Raw genomic sequence first — 27,544 nt, 5'->3', positions numbered from 1 at the left:
CATATAGATATTCACACAATCCATGGAGTGATATTTCAGTAAATGGTAATGTTTTATTTTGGTACCCACGTTTGTACTGCAGAAAGAATACTGGATTAATGAATTATACATAATAAACATAAAACCACCACAATGAAGTGTGTTTTGTGGTTGCTTTATGTTTAGTTTGTTGTCCCTCCTCCGCATCTCCGATTAACACGGCTGGCTATTAATGGTGCGAAGAAGTCCAACAGGTACAAAGACAAAAACTATACCAGCATTAAATTTCCTTTTGCTAAGCACTGTCAATTTCTAGTGTCTTAAGTGTTGGCATTTAGAGACATCTCACCACTTGCAACAGTAAATTTAAATTGGTTAAAATGTATGAATACCATTTTTTACTATGTTTCATCCCTTGTAACCTTAGAAAAAGCCCACAAATGGTAAAAACGAAAGTGAGCAAAACTGATAAAAACGTAAGATAAATTTTGGTGAAGGAATCCTGACACACCTGAAACTAAGCACATCGCATTTTAATTTTCGGCTGGAAATTCCCACGCTGGATGTAATGGCTGTTTAGTGCTCTCAATCTATCATTCCTCCAGGGAAGAGTACCACTTTGTTGGTAATCACATGGATTTCCTATTGCAGGGGTGGGCAAACCATTCATTACCGAGAGCTGAATATAACTTTCACATGTAACTTTTTTGCGCCACACATTAACAGTTAATTCAGTCACTGCAAGATGCCATCGGGAATGTGGAATTTATTACATGGGTTTCAAGGAGATCGTCACAGATTCACCCCCATTGCTTGCTTGAGCAATGAGCCACTTTGTACGGGATTCACATCTTGGGTGTCGGTTTGTCACATTTCTAGCAGTGGACACATCAGAATGGTTTCACAAAAAAAGGCACAAAAAGGGATGTTGACCAACAAGAATTGAGCCCTCTAACCTCCGAGTGCTCTTAATGTCAAGAATTCCCACGAATCAATTAAGAAATCAACTGCTTATTTTACTATCCTATAAAAAAAAGTTAATGCAACGGGATCACCCATTATACCACTACTTCGATAAGTAAAATGTGCAATATGATGCGAGTAACATTATTTTTCTTAGCAAGAATTTGAGCTCCATTATTTCAATGAAAAATATTGATTAAAATGTAAATCTCACAGGAGTTTGTTCAAAGGTACACCTTAAAAAAGCCCATGATATAGGAATGGTCTTCAAATCCAAGTGCTAATAGAGCAAATTTGACTTGCTGCAAAATCAGAAATGTTAAACATGGGGCATCTGGATTATATGCAGCCCCACCCACCACCATCTTTTAGCCGCCCTCTTCTCCTACAGCTTGCGGAGGTCATCCTTCACCTTGGTGAAGAGGCCACGCATCTGCACAGGAGACACGAGACACAGGGCGCACACGCTCACTCACAGCGACACTCGGCACAGCCGTGCAGGGGTGAGACATCGCAAGGTGGACACCGTCACGGGGTGGATGCCACCATGACGTGGTATGTCACGAAGTGGATGTCATCACGAGGTAGAGCGTGTGCTGTGCACCAGGGCTCTGCGCAGAGGCCTGCGGACTTCAAGGTTCATTCCATCATCCGTCAGCCCATGTCAATGTAGATCTCATTCCAGGCTCAGATGATTAATTCCATGGCACAGGTTGAAGGCTGCCCTTTTGGTGAACCCAGCGCTGGACTGAGACCCAAATCAACCCAGTTGGCTAGAGCAGCCGATGAGCGGTGTTGGAAAGTTTATTTTGGCAATGATTTTTAAACTAACTTAGAATACCTTGAAATGCATGTGCATTATGTACACAATAGCAATATGACAATGTTTATTGATATTAAATGGCTGCCGTTTTAAATTAAATTACTAATTTTTGATTAGTTTTGTTTAAGTAAAAGTAATCAGCTCAAATAAGCAAAGTAGCCCTAATATAATTACACTCTGAAACCAGAGTAACAATAAAGTCATCAATCAGCCTGGGGTAGCCTGATCACATGACTGCCTGTGGCCCAGTGCAGGCTGGACAAGATTGTTGATTAGACCCACGGGTGCGTGGGTCATTCCTACGACGCACAGCCACGTGGCGGACGCCCCCGGCGCTAACGAGAGACGTCCCGAGCCGGGAGTCGCACCTCCTGGTCGACGTTCAGCAGCTGCAGCAGCCGCTTCCCGTCGAAGTTGGCGAACTTCTCACCAAATTCCTCCAGGCCGTTCACCTTCAGCCAGAGCTGCACATCGGCCCTGCTCCAGCCTACGGCATGGGGGCAGCCATAGAAAGATTATCCCAACCATCGAACAAGACGGTCACTGCATCGCGCACTTTCAAATGCGCTACTGTGGCTGTCCGGAATGCTCTTGCTTTCCATATTCGGAAGCCACTGGTGCTATGCACTTTTAAATCTAGATTGAAAACTCATTTCTTTAGAACTGCTTTTTGTGTTCAGTTCTTCCACCTCCGATTAGCATGATTGGCTATGTACACAGTGTGAAAGAAGTTCAACGCACATACATGCATCCTGTATCACCAGTTGTTTTGTAAATATTGTGAATATTTTGTATGCAACTGTAACCAAGTAGACCATTTCTGAAAGGCTGTGGGGGCGTTATGGGGAGCCAAGGGGGGTGCAGAAAAATCCGCTGGTGTATTGTACTTCTAGGCTCCCACATCCATGCTCCACACCTACACCAATCCGCACTGACCAGTGTGGTGAAGTATGGTCAAACAACCACCATGGCCTGTGTGGCATGGCAAGGCCCTCATCCAGCAGTGCACTGACAAAGGGCTTTACATGTACAAAGTTGTTTGGTATCCAATTAATCCCCTAAATCAACAAGCAGCTCATAATGAACACAACCAAAGTTTATTTGTTAAAACTCCCACACTTTTCACAATTTTATTCTGTTAAGTGCAGTTTTTATGAATAATTGTCAGTTGAAAAATTGATCAAATGGATAATAAAATACATCCTTCTATAAATGCCTATTATACAGTACTAACAAAGATGGAAAAATTATACTTCATATTATCTATATGGCGGTACCCCGGGGTACCAAATAATACAAAATGGCCAAGGCAATTAAATATTTTATTACTGGGACACTATTTTTTCAAGGGGTGTACTTAACTCCGCGACTGGGGTACTAATCAATCCGAAATCAGTGCTACTCCGCGATGATGAAACGCCAAACTGCATAAAAAATCTGTTATCAAAAAATTCTACTTTGAATAGTGCATCGTGTACAGCTCGTTGAGATGAGTCGATTGCCGCATAGCCAACCATCAACAGACTAAAAATGACTGCATCACGGATATTATGCGAGGTTCATATTCTCTTAGAAGATTGCATATTAGACTTGGAAAGTTTAAGGTAAAAAACAAATGAAAGTTATAATCACGAGGCTCCAGTAAAATCAATGAATAATTCACAATGCACAGTGGCAGTAATTGCGTAATATATTTTTTGTAAAAAACTAAGTTATTCAACATGTACGTACACATTACGATGCCAATACTTGAGTTATTGTCTAACTGGAAGTTATTTTGATCTTAGAGATGTATTGCAACCCAAAGACGCCTTGTAGAGAGGTACCTCGGGCTGCATGCTCTGGGCATGTTCCCAGCTTTGGCTTTCACCCTTTAGTCCATCTCGACCACCAGCCGTCATCCCTTATAATAAATAATGGCATGCCCTGCCCTATACCACTTAATTTTGAAACTTGTGTATGCTCGCTAATCCATGCGTTCCTCTTTTTGTGTCGGTGTTATCAGTGTCATTCTTCGCACGCAATTTAGCTGTTCCATTTTTTTTAATCAATGTCCATATTTACAAGAGGTACCCCAAAATGTATATGAGACGGAGAGTCAGACAAGGAGACACGCTTTTCTAAAAGCTGATACACGTACTTCATGGAGAAAAAAAAAATTAAGCGTTGTTTTGGCACACTGCAGTAAGGTGTTAAAATGTAAGATCGAGAATGAGCAAGTGACATCACTACAGTACATCTAACTGTAACTTAAAATTATGTTTTACTCACACATGAAATGTATAACCTCTGCTTAGACAGACTGGGACAGCATCGGTACATATCTATCAAGCGATAAGTTTATTTGTGTTTTGACTTGTGTCTTTAAACAGGGCTATTAACTAACAACGCTGTGTAATTCACACTTTTACCCAGCTAAGCTTTGCTCAATATTTGGCAGAAGGCAATAATTACCATTTCCAAGCTTGAGGAGTTGTCTCTTCCCATCTGTTATTTCAAGAAAGTAAACACGTATTAATCTTCAGTTATTTCAAATGGCAATTAAAATACAATTTTTCAAACATAAAAATCAATCAAGTTACACTCAATGATTAACCCAGCTCAATACTGTAATTACCAAACTAAATAACTCGGGAAACTTAAAAAAAACATTTGAATATATTTTTCTGAAATTTTTTTACCTGGAGACAACTTTAGATTCTTGTTGGCAAGATGCTTGAGTTCATTTTTCTCAGCATCTCCTTTGAGGCACTGCAGTGAAACATCAATCAGCTCATTTAGACTTCATCAGTGGCAACAAAGTTGTCTGCATAAGCGACTGTGATCTGGCGCCTACTCAATGTGGTGTGTACTTGGCCTCGTCTGTGTTGGAAAGTAATTGTCACACCTCAGGATAGGACTCAGTTTCTCTTACTCGGCAACACAGTGCTCAGCTACTTCACCATCTTATGTGTTGCTTTTACTGCCCTCACCTGGACCATGATGTCGTGAGAATTGAGAGCTGTACTTTAACTCCCATACCTAGCTCATGATGTCCTGAGAATCCACAGTGCTGTTTTAAGCTCCCTCACCTGGCCTGCACTTTGCACCATCGACAGGACCGCTCTCTTGAGCCTCGTGAGCGGCCTGGGCTTCGGGTCATCCTCTCCTGCGGGACATCACACGCACGGACAAGGAGACATCACACAGATGCCATAACAAACATCAATGAGGGGAGGGAAAGACGGCAAGTGACTTGTACTCATTGTGGAACCAAATGTACAGTGGTACCTCGGTATACGTCGTTAATTCGTTCCAGAAGGTAGGACTAATACTGAAAATGACGTATACCGAACACATTTTCCCCATAAGAAATAAAGGGAAAGGAAATAATCCGTTCCAGAGTATAAGAAATGATATTTTATGTGGCATATTATACATTAATGGGGTTGTATAAAACAATTTAGACACTAATTACTAAAGTGTATACAGAAGCCACGTGACCGCGCTGCTGCCAGCTGCGCTGGTCACGTGGCGTGCCTCAACTCCGAACGTCGCGCGCCTCGACCCGGGGCTCCACTCTCCATGGGGGCAGCCCCCCACGCCCCCAGCCCCTCTCCCCCCCGCCCCTCTCCCCCACACCACCCTGCCCTTCTCGCTTTGTTTCAGTCGTGAATGGGGTCTACGCGGGTACTGTACGCGGTGACTCATCCCGACCCATACAAGTTCTAGCAAGCGAGTCGTATCCCAAGCAAGACGTCGTATCCCAAGACATTTATCTCTCGTAAAAACACGACGTATACCAAATTCGACGTATTCCTAAGTGGTCGTATATCGAGGTTCCACTGTAAATGGACGTACAACTCATGGCTCGCTCTCACACATGCAAATGGGCTGAGTTAGCACGCGGCATTAGGAAATGTCACCACTCGCACCACCTCACACCTTACTGACGGAACTGGAGTGAGAATTGAAACAGGCGTATCCATCCGGGTTTTGACAGATTTTAAATATAACACGGGATTATGACCAAGAGTGGCGATGCTGGTCTCAGCCACTGGGGTTAACAGGGGCTGAATCACACAGCATGATGATGGTTGTGGCAAATAGAGAAAGAGACGAAGGCAACTCAAGATGCGGATGACAAGCACAAGAGAAGATGCAAGCAGTGACTCGGATAAAACTGTGGAGCTGACGATAACGAAGGAGCTGGACACGATGATTTTAAAACCGGCCAGACGTGAACACCGCTCGCGGAGGATGTGCGCGAGTGCAGTGAATCGTGGCCGCGTCTACCGACCTCCACGGATGATCTTGAGGATCTCGCCGTCCTGGGCCATGTTCTGCAGGATCCGCGTCGCGTGGATCTCGGCCGCCGCGTCCTCGCATTTCCGAGCGACGCGGCTCACAACGGGGACGGCACCCGCCTCGTAGGTCTACATGGGGAGAGACGCGACAGTCTTCTCTGCACTCGACACACGGCCTTATGCTGCTTCCTCAAAATACTGGGCTAACTCTCAGGGATTGGGTGCCCTGTGCTATCTGTTTTATTTCCCTAACCCTGTTACATCCATTTAGAGCTTGTAATTTTCTGTGAGCTCAACAATGTACAGTGATACCTCGGTTCACGAACGCTTCGGTTCACGAACAACTCGGTTCACGAACAAAAAATTTCATAAAAATATGCTCCGGTTCACGAACTCCGCTTCGGTTCACGAACAGGAGCCGCGGCCATTTTTATGCTAATTCCAGGCTGTCACATGGTCGTGACTTCCTGTAGGAAGATCGTGGAGAGAAGCAGAGACACAGAAAGAAGTACTGTGAGTACTGTGAAGACACTTTCTGTGACTTTTTGATTTTTGGTGTGCTTTTTAGCACATACAGTACTGTACTACTGTACTGTACAATACTGTACTTACTGTATTGTACAGTTCACCCGTTTGAGTGCTTACTGTACTGGACTCCCAAACAATAACCACCTCCCACCCGCCTCCCACCTGCCTTCCTCCATGCCAGAAGTCATCTCAAGCAAGGTTAGTGTTCTCTCTTTATACATTACTGTAGTACTGTACAGTACAGTAATGTGTATTGTCATTTGTTTCATATTTTTGTGCTTCAAAAACCAAAAAAAAAGGTCAGAACGGATTAACCGGATTTACATTGAACCCTATGGGAAAATGTGCCTCGGTTCACGACCAATTCGGTTCACGACCAGAGTCAGTTCACGAATTAAGTTCATGAACCGAGGTATCACTGTATATTGATAATACGCTTGCTTGTTTCTGTCTGTAACACACTGGATGACATCACGCGAGATTGGGGTGAGGTGGAGGAGAGGGGTGTTCAGAAGAGGAGAGGGATGAGATTGGGGTGATCTGAGAAGAGCTTGATGATGTCATGAGACGTAGGTAGTGAGAAGGGAAGCTTGATAACATCACGACACTGGTGAGCTGCAGAGGGGTGATGACATCACGCGAGATTGGGGGGATGTTGTGAGAGGGGGTGATGACATCACGTGGCACTGAGGTGGGGGAGAGGTGTGATGACGTCAAGAGACGCTGAGAAGGTGACAGGGGTGATAACGTCTTGTTTTTTCTGGGGAAAAATAACCTGTGTGTTGGCCGTGTAAAACCAAAAACAAACAAGTTTTAACACGTTTGGTCCTGTTCCTTCTGACAAACAGAAAGTCCGTGCGTCCATTCAGTTCAATTGCAGTCGCAGTGGGTAGAGCGTACAGCCTCAGTGTTTCCTCCTACTAGAAGATTCTTGTTCGTGTCTGTTTCTCTAGTGCTCTTTTTCAGTGTTTACTGCAAACAATTGGATGTTTTATTTTGTTCTTATTGATATTTTTATCAAAACAATGTATTTGAATTAAATACAATCTTGAATAACAGCAATTTATTTTCACCATATATATGAAAAGTCAATATTCGAGTTTATGAACTCATCAACCTCTGTACATATTCGCCATTCCTTATTCAACGTACGTTCTGGGGGTTCTTGATAGTTTATATTCCTGTAAAAAGTATGCAACGAGCAGGAACCCGCGGGACTTCCACCGTAAAAGGATGGCGAATATGTAGACCGATGTCATGAACTGATGATTTGACGTGGAAATATATTTTTTTATGCAAGCCAAAAATAAATTACAATTACTCACCCCCTCTCCCCCACCCTCACCCAAATTCTGCATGACGTCATCAACCTCTTGTGCTCACCACTCCCGCATCTCTCTTGATGCCATCACTCCCTCTGCTCCACCTCACCCGTGTCGCGTGACGCCATCAACCACTCTCACCACCCCCGCGTCTCGTGACGTCACCCCCTCTCCTCACCAACTCACACCGAGTGCGTGTAACTAACGTGTGTGTACAGCCACCAGCTGGGGCTGCATGCCGTGTGATGTTTCTGCAGAGAGTGAAGATGCTACGAGTGGCATGTGAGCAGCTCTGCACGCTGTTCATGTTGAAGCTTTGGCCGCGCAATTTCCACGTGTTTACAAATAAATGACTTCCCAATTTCATGGTCCCCCCCAAAAAAAACCTTTAAAGTTAACGCGGGACGTGGTATATCCACTCACGTTATTTCTAGGGGAAACTTTGTAACGACAGACATCCAATAATGTTATTTGTCCATTTAAATAAACTCACTTTGTTCAAGTGGAGGTTGTGTATTTTGGCCTTTCTTCAATTTATTTAATGTTTAATGAGCTGCCTTGATGGATTGTGGGCAATAAAATATTGACAAGAATCTGTTTGACTACCAAAATAATTTTTCGATTTAAAGCTTTCGTGACTGCAGGGATTCATCTTCTTGGTTATTTCGGTAAAGTCACGTAGAAGATCTGTTTCTTCACCTGAGGACGGCTGCTTGTGTTGTGGCCGAAACGTCGTGAGAATTTGTATTTTATTATGTAATATTTTGATTATTTTATTATTTCCCTTCTACGTGACTTTACCAAAATAATCATAAATAAAAAATGTAGGTTGTCTATTGACATGCTGAACCAATTTTTGTTCTAGCAAAATTTGTTTAAACCGCAAACACTGTTCTATGTGTGAATGAGCGATGTTCAGTCGAGGCTTTTAATTAAACATTGAACAACTTCTACACAGTAAGCAATTAAACAGTTATAATACCACTTTAGGGTTGGAAATGTGTGGCACATTCAAAGGTCAGTTGATGGCAATGCACATTCTGCAGTTATACCTCGGGTAACGAAGTAGATAAGTTCCATGCTGTCACTTCTTTATTAGAAGCCTTCGTTACCGGAGGTAAATATAACATGGGAGGCACAGCAATGCGCTCCATGACTTCAGAGAAGGGGGGTACAATCGGAAAACATTGCTGCACAGCAGCATTCACTTTGTCCGCTTGGTTTAAAGTGGTCTTTAAGGTGGACTGCGCTAACCCTAACAGACGCACCACTTCACTCTTCATCTCTTCTGCCTCTACCCTCCTTATAATCTGCATTTTCGTTTCCAAAGAGATGGATTTATGCTATTCTTGCCCAGTAAGATCATCAGCACTGGATGGTTGGTTGGCTGACATAACGGGGGGTAGTAAAATAACTTTATCACTGCAAAAAACACGATAACATTTTACCAACACGAGGAGCTTGGGAAATAGCAGGCGGGAAAGGGAGACCCTGAAGCTCTTCGCTGATTTACTGATATCATTTTTACGAAAACAAACCCGATTCGGTTGTCTTTACATGGCCTGCGCAGCTATTCAACCGTTTCTCTTCTTAATCGATTTGCATCATTCCCGAATATATTTTGTATTTTTTTGTTGTGGCAAAAACAGGGGGGCGAAGGGGCCTCCCTTGGCCAACTTTGTTCCCAGAGAATTTCGTGAACAGAGGTATGACTATTTCACGGAAAGATTTCTCGTACCGACGTGATTGACTGCTAATAGAGAGCAATGGAAACGGATGCTGATCGTTCACTTGCCTTCAAGCGGATGCCAGGGATGGTGCTCAGGACTGGCCAGGGTTTGGTAGAGGTAACTTGTTCCATAGATGGCATCCTCTATTGGAGTCCACATGTTGTATGTGGGTTTATTCACTGCGTCAATCAGCCCGCTCACTGCATCTGTGATGGTACACGTGTAATATTACACGACTACAAATGCACACACCATGTTTACATTGTTACCTGCATTGCTTAGTTCAAAAGTCGTGAACTGTAAAATTACTCAGTAGCTCATGGAACTGTAAAAAGTTTATCAGATATTAACACAAGATATTAGCATTCACAACAGTAAAACACTCAGGAAAATGAATAAATACACACAATAATGTCATATTATATATGCAGTAACTTTACTTGCATTTGTTGACATCTACAAGAAAATGTTTGAAAATTAGTGAATGAAAAAAAGCACTAGAGGCATCAACAAAGTTCAACAAGATTGTTTTAATTTCAAAGTGAACTGAGGTAAAAACATGCACCTCCACTTCCAGCCAACATCTGTTAAGCTTCCCCTGCTGAGGAATCCTCGTGGCCTGCAGAGCAGTGGCACTGAAGAGACAGTGGAGACAAACAGTGCGTCCTCATCCCCACGGGTACCTGCGTTGCTGTTCAGCAGGTCCGTGTCCGCCTCGCTGATGATGCGAGCGAGCGTCTCGATGCAGGCGATTCTGCTCGTCTTGATGGGGGCTTTAGCCACAGACACCAGCACTGCCGTGGCCTGCTCCTGTCTGAAGCACGACTTGAGGTCTGGATATCCACTTATGTTGCCCAGAACACCGACTGCCCATGTGACAATGCTCCGTCTTTCCTAAAACAATTACATGCAGAATGATCATTTTGTCGCTTGAAAAAATGTCTACAGCAGTCAACATTTACATGTAGATATTTTATAGTCTGACCTGAATATTTAAGATCAAGAGGCCATCACATATTAGTGTGGACAAGTCATGGCTAAGAGGACGTTTTCTTGTCAGTGATGGGGGTCCCCCCACTTCATAGAGGAAACGAGTGTCGCTGGATCAATAATAGTCACACTTCACCTGGAAGTGGAACACATGTGTAGTCTATTTCCTAATTCAGCACCTGACTAACTTGTGTAGTCAAAGATGATCATACTCAGGATGTTATTTTAACAATAAAGCTCTTTAATAATAATAATTAAACAAGCGAACAGCTACAAAGCACGGCTCACTCTGACTCGCACCAAAGCTCCACCTCACTGTCCAACAACGGCGGGAAGAAAACGGCTCCGCCGCTTTTAACATGACGACAAATGTAAGTTGTCTACACATGTTACATGGGCAAAGGGGCTCACATGTGTATTACACGAGTGTGATCATGTGATTGTTCAATTCAATTTTTTTTGGCGCGAGTTCTTTTTGCGTGTGAGCCAACACGTGCGTCTGTATATTAGTATTGTCTGTGTATTTATATTATGTCTGTGTGTATGTGTAGTTGTTTTAATGTATTGTACTGTGTACAGTAGTGTGCGGTAGAGCCTGGTGTGGCTTACTGTATCGTGTTCGGTAGCGTGGTGTACTGTAGCGTGTGGTGTACTGACTTGTACAGCTTCAGTGTGCGGTGTACTTAGGCCTCGGCAAGGCAAGGTAAAAGTTAAAAAGTAAAAACGAGCCTACCTTTACCCTACCTTTTACCTTACCACAATACAATCACTCTATCCTACCTTTTAGCAGGTAAGGTAAAAAGCAACGAGCCTACCTTTACCCTTACAACGGTAAATGCTAGGTAGAGCGCTTTATTAATATAGAATACTCTCGACGATTCCAATTTTACACACTTTCTTTGAACTCACTCTTGTCGTTGTCGTCGTCGTTGTATCCTCAAATCTTGTAACTAAATTTTTACCCACTTCCTAATGTGGTATCGACTGCAAACTTGTTATACTTATGTCATACTGATGACAACACTATATTCTATCATAAAAAAATGTTTTTAATCATTATTTTGTATGTTATGTTTCGGCTTGGGTCTAATTGTCCACAGTAAACTGACGTTGGCTGTAATTGGCCAGGGTCCCTTACGTTGTGGCAAGCTTCAGGGCCACTTCCTGGAGTTCGTCCATTACGAGTACATTTAAAAACGTTTTTAAGAAAGTTTTGTTTTAAATATTACTTATTAAATGGAGGCCACGGACTGCGCCACGGAGCTTTTAGTGGTAAAGGCACCGTATTTACCGGGTAATAGTTCGCGCTACCTTTACCCTACCGGGTAATTCTTTCGAGCTACCTTTACCCTACCCTTTACCTTACCCCTTGGGCATGTCGACACTTTTACCCTTTTACCCGGTAAAAAGGGTAAATTACCTTACCTTGCCGAGGCGTAGGTGTACTGCAGTGTGTTAGTACGGCGCAGGCGGTGTACGTGTGCTACAAGCCGTGTGTGTGTGGTACAGGTCGTGCTGGAGGCCTCATCCAACGAGCATTTCAGAATCAGGATATTTATACTGGAAGAATCCGATGAGCTATAAAGCTCTTTTGACAGATGACCAGTCGAGGCGGATAAGAACGTTACAACAAACACTACAAAACACGATAGGAGTGCAAAGTACAATAAAGGTAAGCAAATCACCCAAACACAAAACTAAACCATCCCCATCCTACCAGACAAAGCCCACTGAGGTATTAACTCATTTTTCAAAAGCGACCTGGCCACAAATGAAAGCTCAACAAAGTGGCTTATCATTTGGACATTTATAGCAGCAAAATCATCTAAATAGTCTAAACACACGTTTCAAAATATGAAGGGAAAAACCGAGGACCCGGAGAAAAAAATCCACCCGACCACGGGGAGGAACACGCAAACTCCAAATATACAGCAGGCGTCAGGGTCAGGATCGAAATCCCAACCTCCTGTATACCAGGCGAGGAAGATTACATCTTACCACCATGAATAAATAAAGTATATACCTTTAAATTGCATGAATTCAAAAGCTTTGGATAGGCAGTACAACAGCAACAGCAAATAGTCCTGAGACCACAACAAGACAACACACAGTCCTTTAATAAAAATTGTACATTAAAACACTCAATACATTGCTTAGGATTAAATTTACAAATCACATTTGCAAATGTGGCTGTATCCAACACTAATCTTCTACTTGAGAATATTTTTGAAGGAAGAAGTGGGGAAACAAGGTTGTTACCAAAACGTTGGTGCTGCAATGGCAAAGGCTTTGTCACCTATTTTGGCTCCTGCAGCCCACATGCCCAGCCACAGCATGCCTTAGCTTCCGTTTGGCCAGATAGAGTGGGCTTAATGGGCACGATAAGGGCTTTACAAGATATGGACTAATGTGGTTTGGGAGGATGTGAGTGGACTTGGCGAACAGTGATACCAGCAGTGTCAAGATTGGCCTCTATGGAGGAGGCTCGTGAAGGACGTTTACTGGTCAGGAGACAGTCGCCCTCCAACAACAACGACGGGCAGAGGAGCGACGCTTACAACAATCGGAGCACCGGGCAACTAAAATGCAGCAAGTTGGCACAGTAGGGGCCACAGCTGGTGCATCTGGCAGCCATCTCAGTCAGTCAACCCATGGCACTTGGGTCTATCCCACGACCTCCTGTAAGCGAGCCTTCGACACTTCACGTAGCTTCAAAGTGCACCTGGCCTGGCACAGGTGCCATGGTGACGTCACCGCCACTTTGTGGCCAATGGCAGGTATTGTTCAATTCCGTATCAATTGTATTTGATTGAACTTGAGTTTGAACTTGAGTTTTTGTGCTTGTGATCTCAGCTCTGTATATACAGTGATTTCAATCTCCGCGTTGAAGGTTCTCGTCCGATAACGAATTGCGCTGGGCCTACTCAGTCATGCTACGAGAGAAATGCTGCTCATGAGCATCCGCGTGCCTGCTCATGGGAATCATGCACGTGACGAGCCCGAGCCAACCAATCGGCAAAGGTGACTAACAGTTTGAGGCTACAAAATCCTTTAAAGACTACTTATAAATTACATAATGTATACACATCAGTAGTTAATAAAAACATGCAATAAAGTGCTATATAATTAAGTTAATGCGAATATTCATGGCAACTGTAGACATTGTTTCAAGTGTTTCCATGCTCAAACAAGCTTTGTATCCATGCTCATCTCTATTGGTAGCTCTGAGCCAGTGGTGAAAATTACACATTATAAGGCGAGGGAAGGCTCAATCTCTCCAAGTGACACGCACTGTTGATTTTCTACAAAGTGGTACTTATTTTATTGAGCCGACAGGGATTGTTGTATGTTTGCTATTTCCAAGAATGAAAATAAAAATGTGATACTGCCTATTTTTTAATGCCACATTTCCTTGTATATCTATATGGTACTCATTGCATGTCTAGGGTAGAAAGCAATAGTCAAGCCATCTACCATTCACCACTGGGGCGAGAACTTAGGAAACACAAACAACAATTCTTCAGGAAGCTTGTCTTATTTACCCTATGCGGGAATGGCTAAACTATATTATCTGTGTGGCCCGAGAATGAGCCATGTGGCAAAACACAATAAATCTGCCAAACATTCCAGGAAAAATCCTAGAGCAAAGAGGCAATATATACAATAAGTCTTGGCATTAAAAAATTCAAACACACAATGATGACCGCAACATGTGGACACTTAAATCATGCAATCATATTGTAACTTTGATGAAAGGTGACCTCACGTACCAATACATGACAGTGCAGCACAGGGTCATAAGAGATTTAAATATGGCCATTTCGCATGCTATTATCAACAATCACTTACCAAGATGTAAAGCCACGAGGTCTGGGTTAATCATGTGCAACTTGATAATGGAATTATGGCAGTTCATGTTGAAGTGTTGAATATAAGGATCAATCAGTACAATCTATTCTTTTTCTTTCTTATCTATAAAAGTCTCCACGCGCGCTTGCGGGGGATTTGGCTCTCGGACGGTGGGATTTTCGTACAAGCCCCGCAGTGAGAACAGGCTATTCCGTTTTCCCATCCGTCAACTTTAAATTACTTTAATTAGCGATTTAGTGCCATTCTTATTTTAATTATTTACTTATTGCGCGAGCTCGACCTTGATCGCACCCGGGCGTCGATCAGCCTCCCATTATATCTGTACCAAATGGAAATTCCCCCGGTACAGCTATTGAAGGCTTCACGAACTACGCGGTCAAAATAGATGTTAAATAATGTGGGAGCCAGAGGACATCCCTGCCACACCCCAAGGTGTACAGGGAAAGGCTCTGACTCCCGGCTCTGACTCCCGAAATACAACATGCACACATGCACAAACATTGACACACGTACTCTGTTACACATGGACACACACCTGGCGTACATACAAACATGCACACATATGTTTGCAAAAACAAAGATACCCCAAATAGCCTTTACAGACTGTTGGAGCAAGTGCTGTTAGCGAGCACCTATGAAGGCCGGCATGGCACGCAAGGGGATGGGTGGCTAGCACCAAGCGCATCGGCCTTTGTTTCCCTCGTTTGAGGCAGAGTTGACCTAGGGGAGGCCCAGGACTAGTTCAGATAATCGTCACTAGTGTTGGCCATGAGCGGGATACAAACCCAAGTCACCGGGTTCATAGCGCAGCACGCTAACCGCTACACTACTACACACGCACCAAAACACACTCGATAAAACAAATATATGCACAGTCTGTAGTCACGAACTCACTCACTCATTGGTTGACCCTTGGATTGCAATCATGCCAAATGAAACACTTCGAGCCCAGCTAATGCGTAAAACCGCAGCATGATTGATGGCATAGTGCACATATTTGTTGACAGCAATGAATTAATTGCCCGTGATAGAATCGCATCTACCGAATGCACTAGAGTGTATCTAGGCCTTAGATCAGGGATATGGGAACCTGCAGCCCAAAGGTCGGATACGGTCGCTGACTTCGTATCGTGGTACCCACGGCCATATGAGGGCCAGGCACTTCAAACGGCCTGGAAATAATATTTTTCCGTCACTGAAAGCATCTTAGTCTCAATAATTTGGTATAAGAAAGGAATATTTCCATCCTGGAAACAGTGTTTATAATTTTAGTGTGCTCAGTCCCTCCTGTCATTGCTAGGGCCCCTTGCAATAACAGAAGTGTTAATGTGTGTCGTGTCAAAGGTATTTTAAGTTATATTCCTCCTAGGAAGGAAAAGTTATCCACCCATGGCTTAAACAGTGTATTAACTAATTTTAACTTACGTAATTGAAAGCAAGTATCATATCAAGTAACGATAAATAATCCAACATTAAGCTATGTTAAATGTATCATTACCATTCTATCGTGTTCTTGGGTATGGAAAAATGTTCAGGAACTAAATGCCAATGTCGAGGTCTGCTGGCACAACATGTGGGCTTCAGATTAATGTTAACTCAATGCATTTCTGCATTCAGTATTTGCATTCAAATGTTCAAAGTTCTCTCTGCATTACTAACAAGTTGATCTGGTGATGTGGTTTTAAGCCGGCTTCTCTGTGGCCGTGTGGTGTGACCGCTCCTCGTGTAGGGAGCGTCCATCTCACCATCAGCTGATTCTTCTCCACAAGGGATCTCAGCAGATTCACCATGAACTTGATGGCTCCGAGTTCCGACAACTTGCGATCTAAGAGGGAGTATGGGTTAGAAAATCTCGACTCCATTCAACTCAGGATTTAGTGTCTGACAGTCAAACGAATGTGATTTATAACCAAAACCACTTGGAAGGAATTACAACCAATGTTTTGTTAAAGGTTATTTCAATTGGTTGCATTTGTGGTTTATACCTCGCTATTTTAGATTGCAGAGTTATGCATTAAATGAATGAGCAAAGTGTATCTTAGAACAGTTCAGAGCTCATGTAATTATAAAGTTTGCAGATCACAGGGAAAATTTTTTGTGATGCTATTTGATCTGTCTTGGCAAGTTCACCAAGTTTTCAATATATGTGCTAGCTCAGCACCTAGATTATTAAAATGTAGTAAAAAAATATATAATCTCATAATTGTTCGATTAACAACAAGTTTTTTCTTTTGACAGGCCTCACGTGAGTGAATTACCTAGATCAGGGACATATCCTGTGTAATTTGTCAGAACTTTCACGCTGAACTCCACCACGCGTGCGTTGTCGTCTCGGATCTCAGATCCGCCCGGGCACACGGACTCCAGGATCTTCATGAGCAGCTCTGGGGGAAATGACACAGCGGTGCCTCCTCGTTGCACACACACTCACTGCCTTGTCTCAGACTGAACACCTTACAAATCAAATGTCAGATGTACAGACAATATAACAATTTTAAAAAACCTGTCCATTAAGCCTTACTGCATTCTACAATGCGGCCTTCTGCGCCAATGTTTTACAGCAGCATTTGTTTAAACAGGTAAACTCTGGACAGGTGGCAGCTCTCATTGTTTTGTACATACAAGTCAGCACTTTATTTCCATTCTATTTATTATTACATTTTATTGTTCAACATTACGCATAATCCATGTCAAAGCATTTAATATGCATTGATTAAAAACTTTCTTTAAATACACTGTTGCTTTTCATTATGAAGTGCAGCTTTCCAAAATCAATCCAACCCACAGTTGTGTCCCTCCAACAGTTATGTTCAGTTGTCTAACAAACTTATTGTACGCGACTTTAGTTTGGCTCGTATCTTGAGCCCGACGCTGCAGCCTTCTTTATTAGTTTCTTCTAACACGTCCTGTAGGTCATTCCCATTGGATGATACAATGGTTGTCAACAGAAGATCTGAGATTATTAATGTTGTTTCCATTTATATTTACGCCTTTATTGCTCTAATACAATTTCCAGAATACATCACCCAATGTTGCAGTAAATAATGTTGGTTTAAGCGTGTCCTCTTTCCTCTTATGAGCGGCAATGTGGGGGACCAATATCGCAGATCCTCTTATCCACAGGGTCATTTGTGTTTGTACTCTTATTATCCACAGTTAAAGAGTATATATTTGCCAGGCGACTCCTCGTATCCGCAAAGTCGCGAATAATAGGAGTAACGATGCGCAGTGCATGATGGGAAAGGGGCCAGGAAATATTCACGGATATTACTAATTTAGCTTGTGACTCTGCTTTTCCACAAATACTACCCCCCTCCCCGCTTATTCACAATAATGTATGAATAACTGGGGCAGGAGTAGTCTTTGAAGTGCAGTGGGTATTGGTGAACACCATTTGCGCTTCAAATACGTGACTTCTCGGGAGTGGTTAGCGCACTACGCTATGATTATCCCGGTGAACAGAATTAGCTTCTTGTTCACAGCAAACATTGGTTACGAATATCTGAAACCGGCCCTCGCTTCCCCCATGTCAACTCGGCATTAAATGAGTATGTGGTGTGTACACATCGGGGAGACAAAGGCGGCTGGGCGTGGTGCTGTCCAACCACCCCGTCGTTTGCCGTGCCGACCTTCATAGGTGTTCGCTCACAGCACTTGCCTCTTCAATCTGAAAGGCTATCTGGGGGATCGTTGCCTTTGTATCTGTTTGCACGTCTCTGTAACTTGGCACAGCATGCTTAAGAGAACAGCTGGGTTCATGTGTACCCTGGCGCCCCCTGTGGCGATGGTTTCATCTGCAGCAGCCGAGCTGCGCCATTAACACGCAAAGCTTCGAGAACGCACAGATGCATAGATCCCTCGACTTGGCTTTAATATACTGTTTAAATAAGTGCTGTTAACGAGCACCTATTAAGGTTGGCACGGCCCACGAGGGGGTGGGTGGCCAGTACTTGCCCGACCGCCTTCCTCTCGCCAGTGCAGATGTTAACATGTACTCATTTGAGGCCGAGTCGATCCAGAGGAGGTCCTGAACCCGTTAAGATATTCGTCACCAATATTGGCTGTGAGCGAGAATTAAACTCGGGTGACCAGGTTTGTAGTGCAGTGCGATAACCATGATCTGTTTGTCTCTTTTCCTGTGTCTTTGTGTACAAATGTGGTTGACCCACGAATATTAAGATGTATTTGTAACGCAACTCTAATCTGTGAAAATATCGCGACTAGAATGCTGCTTCGCAAAGACTGAAGGGAAGGTTTGCAGTTAATAGGAAGGCTTGGATCGCCGATGACAGGAGTTTTCATGGATCCTGTAGCTGCCGCAGATAAGCGACGCTTATCGGAGGAGTTGTCTTGCATGAACAGTATTTTGATACTGTCATCTCAGAGTTGACGTCCCATTCTTGTAAATAGTTTTTATGACTTTATATATATTAGGCTATGGCCTATGAGCGCTTGGATAAATGCATCAATTTCCACCGAATAGAATCATCTCTAGCTGATAAATGTTCATTTTAATATAAGTTTACATACACTTTACTTACATATTAGGCATATATAATACGTTCTCTCTCGATGAGAGCAAGTACTGTGAGCATTACAAGTTGTAATTATATGTTATTGTTTAAACATTAGTGAATATACTGTATACTCTTTGGTTTTTTCGGTAAAGTCACGTAGGTAGAAAATAATAGATCACGACGTTTCGATCGCAACACAAGCGACCGTCATCAGGTGAGACAATCACAGCAGGGAAACTGCTGAAGCAGGCGAGAAAGCTGCCGTGGCAAGAGGCTATATAGGTTGGGTACGTGGGCGGGGCGAAAGAGGGGGGCGGGGCAGCAAGATCGGCAGCGGAGGGAGGTGTTGCGCCCGAAACGTGATTTATTTTATTTTATACCTACGTGACTTTACCGAAAGAACCAAAGAGTATGGATTCCTGCAGTCACAAAAGCTTCAAATTAGTGAATATAGTTATTGTCGCGTAATCTGATTTTTATTCTAATTATTTCCTATATTATCAAGCATTATTGTTTTGCTGAATTGTATTGATTGCCTTAAGGTAAAACCTCTCCAAGCTTTCAACAGCCTTCCGACTCAGCGGGAAGGCTATTGGAAAATAAATAAATGTGAATACTGTACAAAACTATACAGTACTCACGCCAGAACTCTGTTCCCACGTTAATTAAACTGCATGTGGAAGGAGACGGGATGCTTTTGTGCACTAGCAATTCGGAATGTACAACACGGTACTTATATGTTGTATGGAATCAGAAAATGCTCTCTTGGATGACACGCTCTTTGAGTGATCTGTCTCTCCCTCATTTGTTCCTCATTGATTTTTCATTTATTTAACAAATACACAAAATTCATGCTTCCAGCCCCAACACAAGGGAAGCACAGCCTCCCACCTCTGTCTCATGGAGATCGTAAACTGTTCTTAAGTGTAAAATGAGATATTTTAAGTGGTAATGACAACATGTAATGAAACTTTACAAATGTTAAAACTCCTAACCAATTGTTTCAGGCCTCTTCACACCATGTTAGTCAATGTTTTCTCGTACATACTTCAATATCCTGGTTACTGTAGGTTGGTGAAGGGAGGCAGTGGAGGACCGGTTCTGATATCACTCACCACTGATGTTAACCGTGTCGCTGGGTTTATAGCGCAACGCCCGAACCACGGTACCACCGCTAGTATGAATGTAGTTCAATGTGAGAGAAATTCCTTCCATGAGTGTTTATCAACGTGTATTCAATCCTTTTATTATTTTCAGTATGCTGAACATCCCACAAGACCAGAAAAGCTTTCTCCACTATTATTCTGTGGCTTGGAGAGTTTTTACTGCAGCTGCTTCAAAAGATCACTTTTGAGGTCGGTATCACACCCACATTTTTTAAAACACCGTTGTAGTTTCGTTTTAAGTGAAATACTGGTAATATACAATTAATGGGACAGAATGATCGCTGTTGCTGTCCCACACTCAGGCACCCACCTGCACCGCCTTCCTCGTAAAAAACCTGAAAAAGCTCTTTGAGCTCTTTAACGGTCAAATCCATGTCTGCAGTTATACCCCTGAGACGAGTCAGGAGGGGAACCGCAGTGTTGTCATATCTGCAGGACACACATGCGCACACATGTTTATGTTGTGTGTATAACTACACAGAGACTTCAGCTGGAGGCAACGCGTTTATTAACAGACTCAACAGACACTGACTGTTACACGAAGGGGTACGGCCCCTTCAACCCGATAGCCTAAGGGAGGTACAGCCTCCCTCCTGGTGTATCCTACACACCCCGGCTCTGCTACACACGGGTCCCTTGCCACGGGGTCACAACCACTGGTCCGCTCCAACCCGGCTCTGACAAGAGCCTCGGGTGAGGGTCCCAGGGTGCTGGTCCAGTCTTCGGTCTTCGGCGTCCTGAGGCTTGAGTTGGCGAACACTGCCGAACCCGTTCAGAGGCCCGGCTTTTACCCCCAGGTCGGGGCATACCCCTCTCCTCATCACCACCTCTCCAGAACCTTCTAAAATGTCTTCTTCTTCTTTAGTGCTGCCTAACGGCGTGTGCGACTTCACGATGATATTGGTCCGGGTCTAGCACGGCGTGTAGAGTTTGTGCTGTTGTTAATTGTAGCCATGTTTTGATGTTACTGAGCCATGTCGTTTTTGGCCGTCCTGGTCGTTTTTTCCCTTCGATTTTTCCTTCCAGGATTTGCTTTAAGGAAATGTCTTAAAATGTCTTAAATCCTAAAGAGCTTTAAAATGGCCTTTTGGCCCCCATCCCCCCCAGCCCCCAGCCGTGGGGGGTCTGGGGCGTCAACCTCCGGTCACGGGCCAACCAAGGGGTGGGGGTTACCGTCAGGCAACTCCTACACACCTCGCCCTCTCTCTCGGCTGCCCCCTTGTCCGCCCGCGAGCGTGGTGGCAGGTAAGTGACCTACAGCGCCGTGGTATAGCGTAACATTTATACCACAAACAAGACAATTTCCACAGACACACCTACTCATTTGTTTCATGACTTAAAAACAATCCTACACATAAGATCAAACAGTGCCTGGTGCGATCTTCATTCACGGTTCATGAGAGACATTGGTGATGCTCGTACACGTTTATGATTGCACAAATTGTGATACTGTGCATATTCCACAAAAGCATGACCTAGAATTATGGAATAACCTAACAACATGTGTAAGGATCATGTAAGGACACGTTGGGATGGTGTAATTGTCATCTAGGCACACTAAACGTAATTAATTAAATGAGCCTGGGATACAGCCAGGCAGGAGAAAGCAGGGAATAGGTTGAGGACTGGGGGAGAGATATTTAGGGAGAGATATTTGGCGAGAGAGATTTGGCGGGAATGAAAAAGGAAAGGGTTGGTGGAAAGGAGGGAGAAGATTTGAGGAACCTGCTGGAAAGTTCCAGAAAGATCGAGGATATAAAGGGGGTGTGACGTGTGCTCGGAGCTCTCGGGGAGACGGCTTTCTTTGAGTGTGAGGGATTTTCAACAAAGCCTTTACCCGAAGATTGCCTTGTGTAGACTCTATTTCACATGTATGGCCCATTGCAACGAATAGCAAGATGTACACAATGGAATACAGAGCAATGTACAGACCTTTGACCATACTTCTCCACGCTGGTCAGAGGTGTGAGGAAGCTCACGACCCGTTTGGATATCACCTGCCACTGATGTAAGTCGTGGCTGGGTCGCAGGGTTCATAGCGTAGTGCACTCACCACTGCACCACCACTCCACCTCTCCATCCCTTTGTAATGTTCTGCCTAATACACACAAGAGCTAGGCCTTGCCTATAGCAAGGGTTGCCAGCCTTTACAAGGCTTATGCATCTTCTGAAAATCTGTGAGCCGCTATCACAGTGAACAGTGCTGTCTGGTCGTCAGTGCGTAAGCGACATAGCACACTGAGCAATATCGTGCAAAACAATCAATGACAATGAGTCATGAATCCAAGGTCACACGCAAGGGAATCCACTGCTGTGGCTGTTACAATCGAGTATTTAGTGTTCCTGTAGAACTCCTCTTAGTGCACTCCTAGTATCTGCGAAATTTCCTATTATGTGAGAGAAGTTCCTCGTATTATGAGTGTGTATCTGTGTTAAAGAAGCATTACCTGGTACTGGTTTCAGATGTTAGCAGCAGAGCGTCACGTATTTATCAGTAGTAAAGAGCGTAGGCAGAAGTAGTCGAAGGAGACTACCAATCTAGATTGTTTAGTTTATTATAGATTGATGATGGATCAATGATAATGGATTGATAATGATTTGCCAGTAGCCCTCCCCATGATATCACTGTGGATAAGGAGTTCAATTTTACGGAATCATGATATCCGTAGGTGTTGCCAATTTGTATATTGTGGGGAACAGATACGATAGCTGCAATTACCATCCAGCTCTCCTCGCAGCCCCAGTGAGGGCACACCTTGGCCCTGTGCATGCAGCTAACAGCGAATAAACCACATCGGGGAATTAATTTTGTCAGATTTCTCTACTCTTTCATGACTTACTCTAAAGCTTAACCATAGCTGACGTAAATTAAAGGAGGTGTTTGCCCAATGGTGCCATTCGTGCATGGCGCTTAGAGCACAGGGAAATCTACAAGAAATGTACACAAAGGTCTTGTTCTAACAGTTCATGAGAAGTTTATTTGTGTGGCAAAAAACAGATGACAGCAGCAGAACCCATATCTCACCTGGGTAATTTCTTCAGTATGGCCAGTGAATCCCTGATGCCAGCTTTCCTTCCCTCCATGGCTCAGATCTGAACAGGGAAAAAAACATAATTCCATTACTTCATGCATTCATTTCATGGGTCAGCATTGGAGACATTCAATCAGCTTATTTAAACTCAAGAGGCCGCGCCGTAGCCAACTGTGGCTTTAGACTTGGTTATCCCAACATGCCACACCATGGTAGAATGACCAAATACAGTGCATCCAGCAAGATTATCTTTATTAATCAAAGAACGGGAGGTGAGTAGTAGCATTTATATATTTGCATTGCAAGTTAAAACCCAGCATATTTTTAGTCTAACATAGCGTCCTGTAAAATGCTGGCTCAACTTTTTACCAATCTGTGTTCAAAAGCATATTCGTGGGGTGGGCGCGACCATTCGTGATTAAAAAAGGGGGTGGGACGGTGGTGGAATGTACGAAACTTCAAATCTAGATTGAATGTACGATTATTAATTAGTAAAATTTAATAATAATAAAACACGAATAGGGCCACGATGGGTGGGAACTGGACCGTTTTTTAAATGAAATCTTGAATTGTCACGCGAGTAGGCGAGTCTGTGTAGAAGTTTTCAGCTCGTTAGGTTTCATTGATCCAAATATATTAAGCGTCAAAGATTCCAAATAATATAAACGGAAAACACGACAAGTTCAATAAAAGTGTGGAGTGAAAGATAGAACGTTACCTGTAATTGTTTCTGAAAAATCAACTTCCTCCGTGAGGTGAATATCTATTTAAAACGTTATCGAGTTAAAACTTGTCAAGTTGTTTTACATGACGTGAAAAACTTTGTATTGATTGAAAGTTTATTTTTTTCATGAAAGGACTGTTGATTCAAATTAAAGTCGATACGTTATTTTATTTCGTACATGTGTGTGTATATATAGGCTGTCAATCCACTTCTGAATGGTCATACTTCACCACACTAAAGCATTAGCGTCGTTGTGGAGACTTTTATGTAACAAAATAAATAAGACTATCCTACATCAATAGCTGTCCCTCAAGCTCAGCGGTCGACAACCTGTGGCTCTTTAAGGATTGCGTCGTGATGTTATTAAGGACCACCTCGTATTCACCACATGCATCGGGGTTCTTAAAATCTATAGTTTCTTAGCGAATTAGAAAAAAATGTCTCGTGTTAGTGTGGTGAAGTATGGCCATCCAGAAGTGGATTGACAGCCTGTGTGTACAAAAATAAAAAATTTTAATCAGCTTAACATGAATCAACAGCCATTTTTTACGAAAATAAGCGTTTCAATATGTAGGGGTGATTGTCACTCACCATTCAACAGTCCTGTAGTACCACTGATTGTCAATAGGGTGCAGCAGCGTTACCTCGCCAGGGCAAATGCCGTGGGGGTCACACAGAGGGCAACGGCGGATCCCAGTAACGGATCCTGAGACACATTCCCTAGGGCCCCGGGTGGGGGGAACTGGGGGAATGACGTCACCTTCCAGGATGCCCCAGAGGGTTCCAGAAAGAGGGCGTGGCTAGGGCGGAGCAAGCCACGAACCGGTATATAAGCCAGAGCGCTCAGAGCTCTGGCTCAGTTATCTGCACGCAGAAGACCGGGCTGGAAGATAGGACCCTGGACCCAAGCTCCGGAGCCCTCCTAAGGGCCGAGCTCAGCGAGGCCAGTGGTCGGGGAAGAATAGGTCTGGGATAGAGAGGACTCTGGACCCAAGCTCCGGAGCCATTCGAAGGGCCGAGCTTAGTGAGGCCAGTGGTCAGGACTCACGGACCAGGGGGTCCGGGTCAGATAGCCTCCCCTAGGTTCGAGCCGGAGGACGAGAGGGGACGGGCAGCCAGTGTTAGGCCGTATAGTCCGGAGGCCATAGCTCCCTAGGTATCGGGTGAAGGGACCGATATACCCTTCAGAATAGGGACCTTGTAGAAAAGACAATAAACAGCGTGTTGCCTCATAAGGAAGTTTATTCGTCAATACTTCCAACACTACAAATACAACAGCTTTCATGTCATGTAAAAAAAACTTTACAAGTTTTAACTCTATAACTTTTAAATAGCAACCCACCTCACGGAGGAAGTTTATTTTCAAGAAACGATTACGGGCAACGTTCTATATTCCGTGTAAAATAAACCACAGCCCTCACACTCCCTCTGTGTCACACTCCCTCTGTGTCACTACAGCTGTGCCACCACCACTACAGCCGTACCACCACCACTACAGCTGTACCACCACCACTACAGGCGTCACGTGTTGCTGTTGCTGCAGCTCTCGGCTGCTCGGAATTCCCCTTCGCTTTGACCCAGCAGAGGCGATTTCGCAATCGCCTCTGCCCTACACCCAACGTGAGACACCAAACTTTTGTATTCCATCGATATTAATCTTTTGGGGTTGGTATGGCGACCAACACATTTTTGTTATGAATACTCGTCTTTAATTGTTTAAAACATTCATATTACCTGAGAAAACACACCGATTTATATTTAAAATGTAGGGCTCTTTTCGAAAGGATTGCAATGTCAGGGACTGTCTAGATCCTGCTATGGTTTCACCTGAACACAGAATGTCCTCTTAACAAGCATCACTACCACCTTGCAAGACAACACAAGCTCCCCTACGGCCGCTCATCCACCACCTTCACAAATCTCGACCATAACATCCACAGCCCTTGTCAATCTACAACTGCCACCAACGACACGTCTTTAACTTGCATATGTTCTCTAAATAGGGCCGTCACACATCACGACTCCACGGCAGACAGCAGCACGTCTGTCCCCAGACATCCACACCAAGAGGAAGGGGGTCTCAGCCGCTCACCTGGGTCTGCTCCTGAGTTGAGTCTCCTCCTGGCCCAAGTCTCTCTCTCTGTGAGATTTGTGAAGTGTGCAGCTGCAGCTACCTGGGCACTGCCGTCACGCCCCGGCTATGATGCCCCGCCCCCAAGTGGGTTCATTTTTAGACACCCACGCACACGAGTCGTCTTTCACACAAACATCCCTGTCAATCATAGCATCACTGCAGGTTATGCACTGGAATTTAAACAATGCTACCCCAAACACCATCTTTATTACTCTTTGGTTCACTCGGTAAAGTCACGTAAAGAACCAAAGAGTATGGATTCCTGCAGTCACGAAATCTTCAAATCACCATCTTTATTACTTTATTTTACTTTTAAATGTTTTTATTCAATATTACAGAACCAACAGAAACCGGTTTATAGCAACAAGCGCCATGCGTCACTAAGTAGTCGTGACGTCACTACGACGCTTGTGCCAGGCTAGGTGCACACCAAGGCCACGTGAAGTGTCGAACGCCCGCTGGCAGGTCACGGGGACAGACCCAGGTGCCATGGGTCGACTGAGATGACTGGCCGATGCATCACCTGTGCCCCTACTGTGCCAACTACTACTACATCCTTTGACCGACATTCACGTCCACACGCGCACAACGCTAACAGCCGCCATTTGCCACGAAATGGCGGTGACAGCACCACAGCGCTGGTGCCAAGCAAGGTGCACCTCGAAGCCACTTGAAGTGTCGAAGGCTCCTTGGTAGGCCACGGGACAGACCCAGGTTCCATGGGTTGACTGAAATAACTGGCTACTGGCAGATGCATTCTCGGACGAGGGATGTTGTGGATGGTGGAAGTTGGGCCTGTCACTTTCAGCTAGCCAAAGCACCTCCTCTTGTCAGTCAGGATCATAGCAAGTGCATCAGTCACAGTACTGAACCTCACCCATTTCCCCTTAGCATCAGGAGGGGAGATAATGCCAACCCCAGCTGTAAGAGATTAACATCATGATTGCAACCTTCATCGGTTAGCAAAAACAGTGGAAGAATGGCAGGTGCATCTTTACAGATGACAAGGCAATAATCAGTAGCCAAAGCAGCTCCGGGGTAGGTTCTGGTGTCAAGGGCATGAGCCCGCATTCGCTGTTCAGTAACTGTGAGTATAGTCCAGCAGATGTTCTTGCTTAGACCTGGCATGCATCCACGATGTTGTGTGGATGCACCCACAGACTTCCAAGCGACACTCGCGTCAAACGATGCCCGCGGTTGCTCGGGTGTTATTATTCCCCATACTCCAGCCAATCAGCTGCCAGGAAGACAACCCCAATGTCACCATGACGTCATCGCTCCTTGTGCTTCAGCTGGTAAGTTGTACGTTTATGTGTTTTTTTAAAGGAATGTGAGCTTGATTTCGTGTGAATTTATTCGTGCGAGTGTGTAAGAGTGTGTGTAATTGTTTGAGTGTGTTACTTTGCGTGGAAATGCCTCTATGTACGTGTTTTGGTAGTAGTTTTTTTACCATGTGCCATGTCATCCTTAATAAGTTCGC

The 27,544-nt window shown here is 44.0% G+C and overlaps 1 protein-coding gene and 1 long non-coding RNA gene across 3 annotated transcripts in view; one reads left to right on the top strand and one right to left on the bottom strand.

Annotated features, from left to right (window-relative positions):
* Positions 1-28: 28 nt before the first annotated feature.
* LOC133343644 (uncharacterized) lies at positions 29-26,061 on the bottom strand. Of its 2 annotated transcripts, XM_061553350.1 has the most exons (11): positions 26,023-26,061; positions 23,200-23,267; positions 20,485-20,603; positions 16,750-16,875; positions 16,237-16,316; positions 10,315-10,525; positions 9,697-9,837; positions 6,045-6,180; positions 4,837-4,913; positions 4,447-4,516; positions 4,219-4,252 (listed from the first exon to the last, which is right to left on the bottom strand). In XM_061553350.1, exons 2-9 carry the CDS (start codon positions 23,256-23,258, stop codon positions 4,904-4,906), a joined length of 882 nt encoding a protein of 293 aa, XP_061409334.1. In that variant the 5' UTR covers positions 23,259-23,267; positions 26,023-26,061; the 3' UTR covers positions 4,219-4,252; positions 4,447-4,516; positions 4,837-4,903. The 2 variants fall into 2 exon arrangements, with proteins under 2 accessions (XP_061409344.1, XP_061409334.1); XM_061553360.1 differs by lacking the exons at positions 6,045-6,180; positions 9,697-9,837; positions 10,315-10,525; ... (3 more) ...; positions 23,200-23,267; positions 26,023-26,061 and adding exons at positions 29-1,375; positions 2,134-2,252 and having other exon boundaries at positions 4,220-4,252; positions 4,837-4,907.
* Positions 20,264-27,544, top strand: part of LOC133344047 (uncharacterized) — a 14,379-nt gene continuing 7,098 nt past the window's right edge. Inside the window, exons 1-2 of the long non-coding RNA XR_009755304.1 lie at positions 20,264-20,363; positions 21,282-21,419. This is a non-coding gene — a long non-coding RNA (uncharacterized LOC133344047). The remainder of the gene's footprint in view (positions 20,364-21,281; positions 21,420-27,544) is intronic.

This window comes from Lethenteron reissneri, chromosome 2, assembly GCF_015708825.2.
Source record: "Lethenteron reissneri isolate LAM-NWPU_2019-01 chromosome 2, ASM1570882v1, whole genome shotgun sequence".
NCBI classification, from domain to species: domain Eukaryota; kingdom Metazoa; phylum Chordata; class Hyperoartia; order Petromyzontiformes; family Petromyzontidae; genus Lethenteron; species Lethenteron reissneri.
Note: the sequence above shows the minus strand (reverse complement) of the source record. Positions and strands in the feature narration are given on the sequence as shown.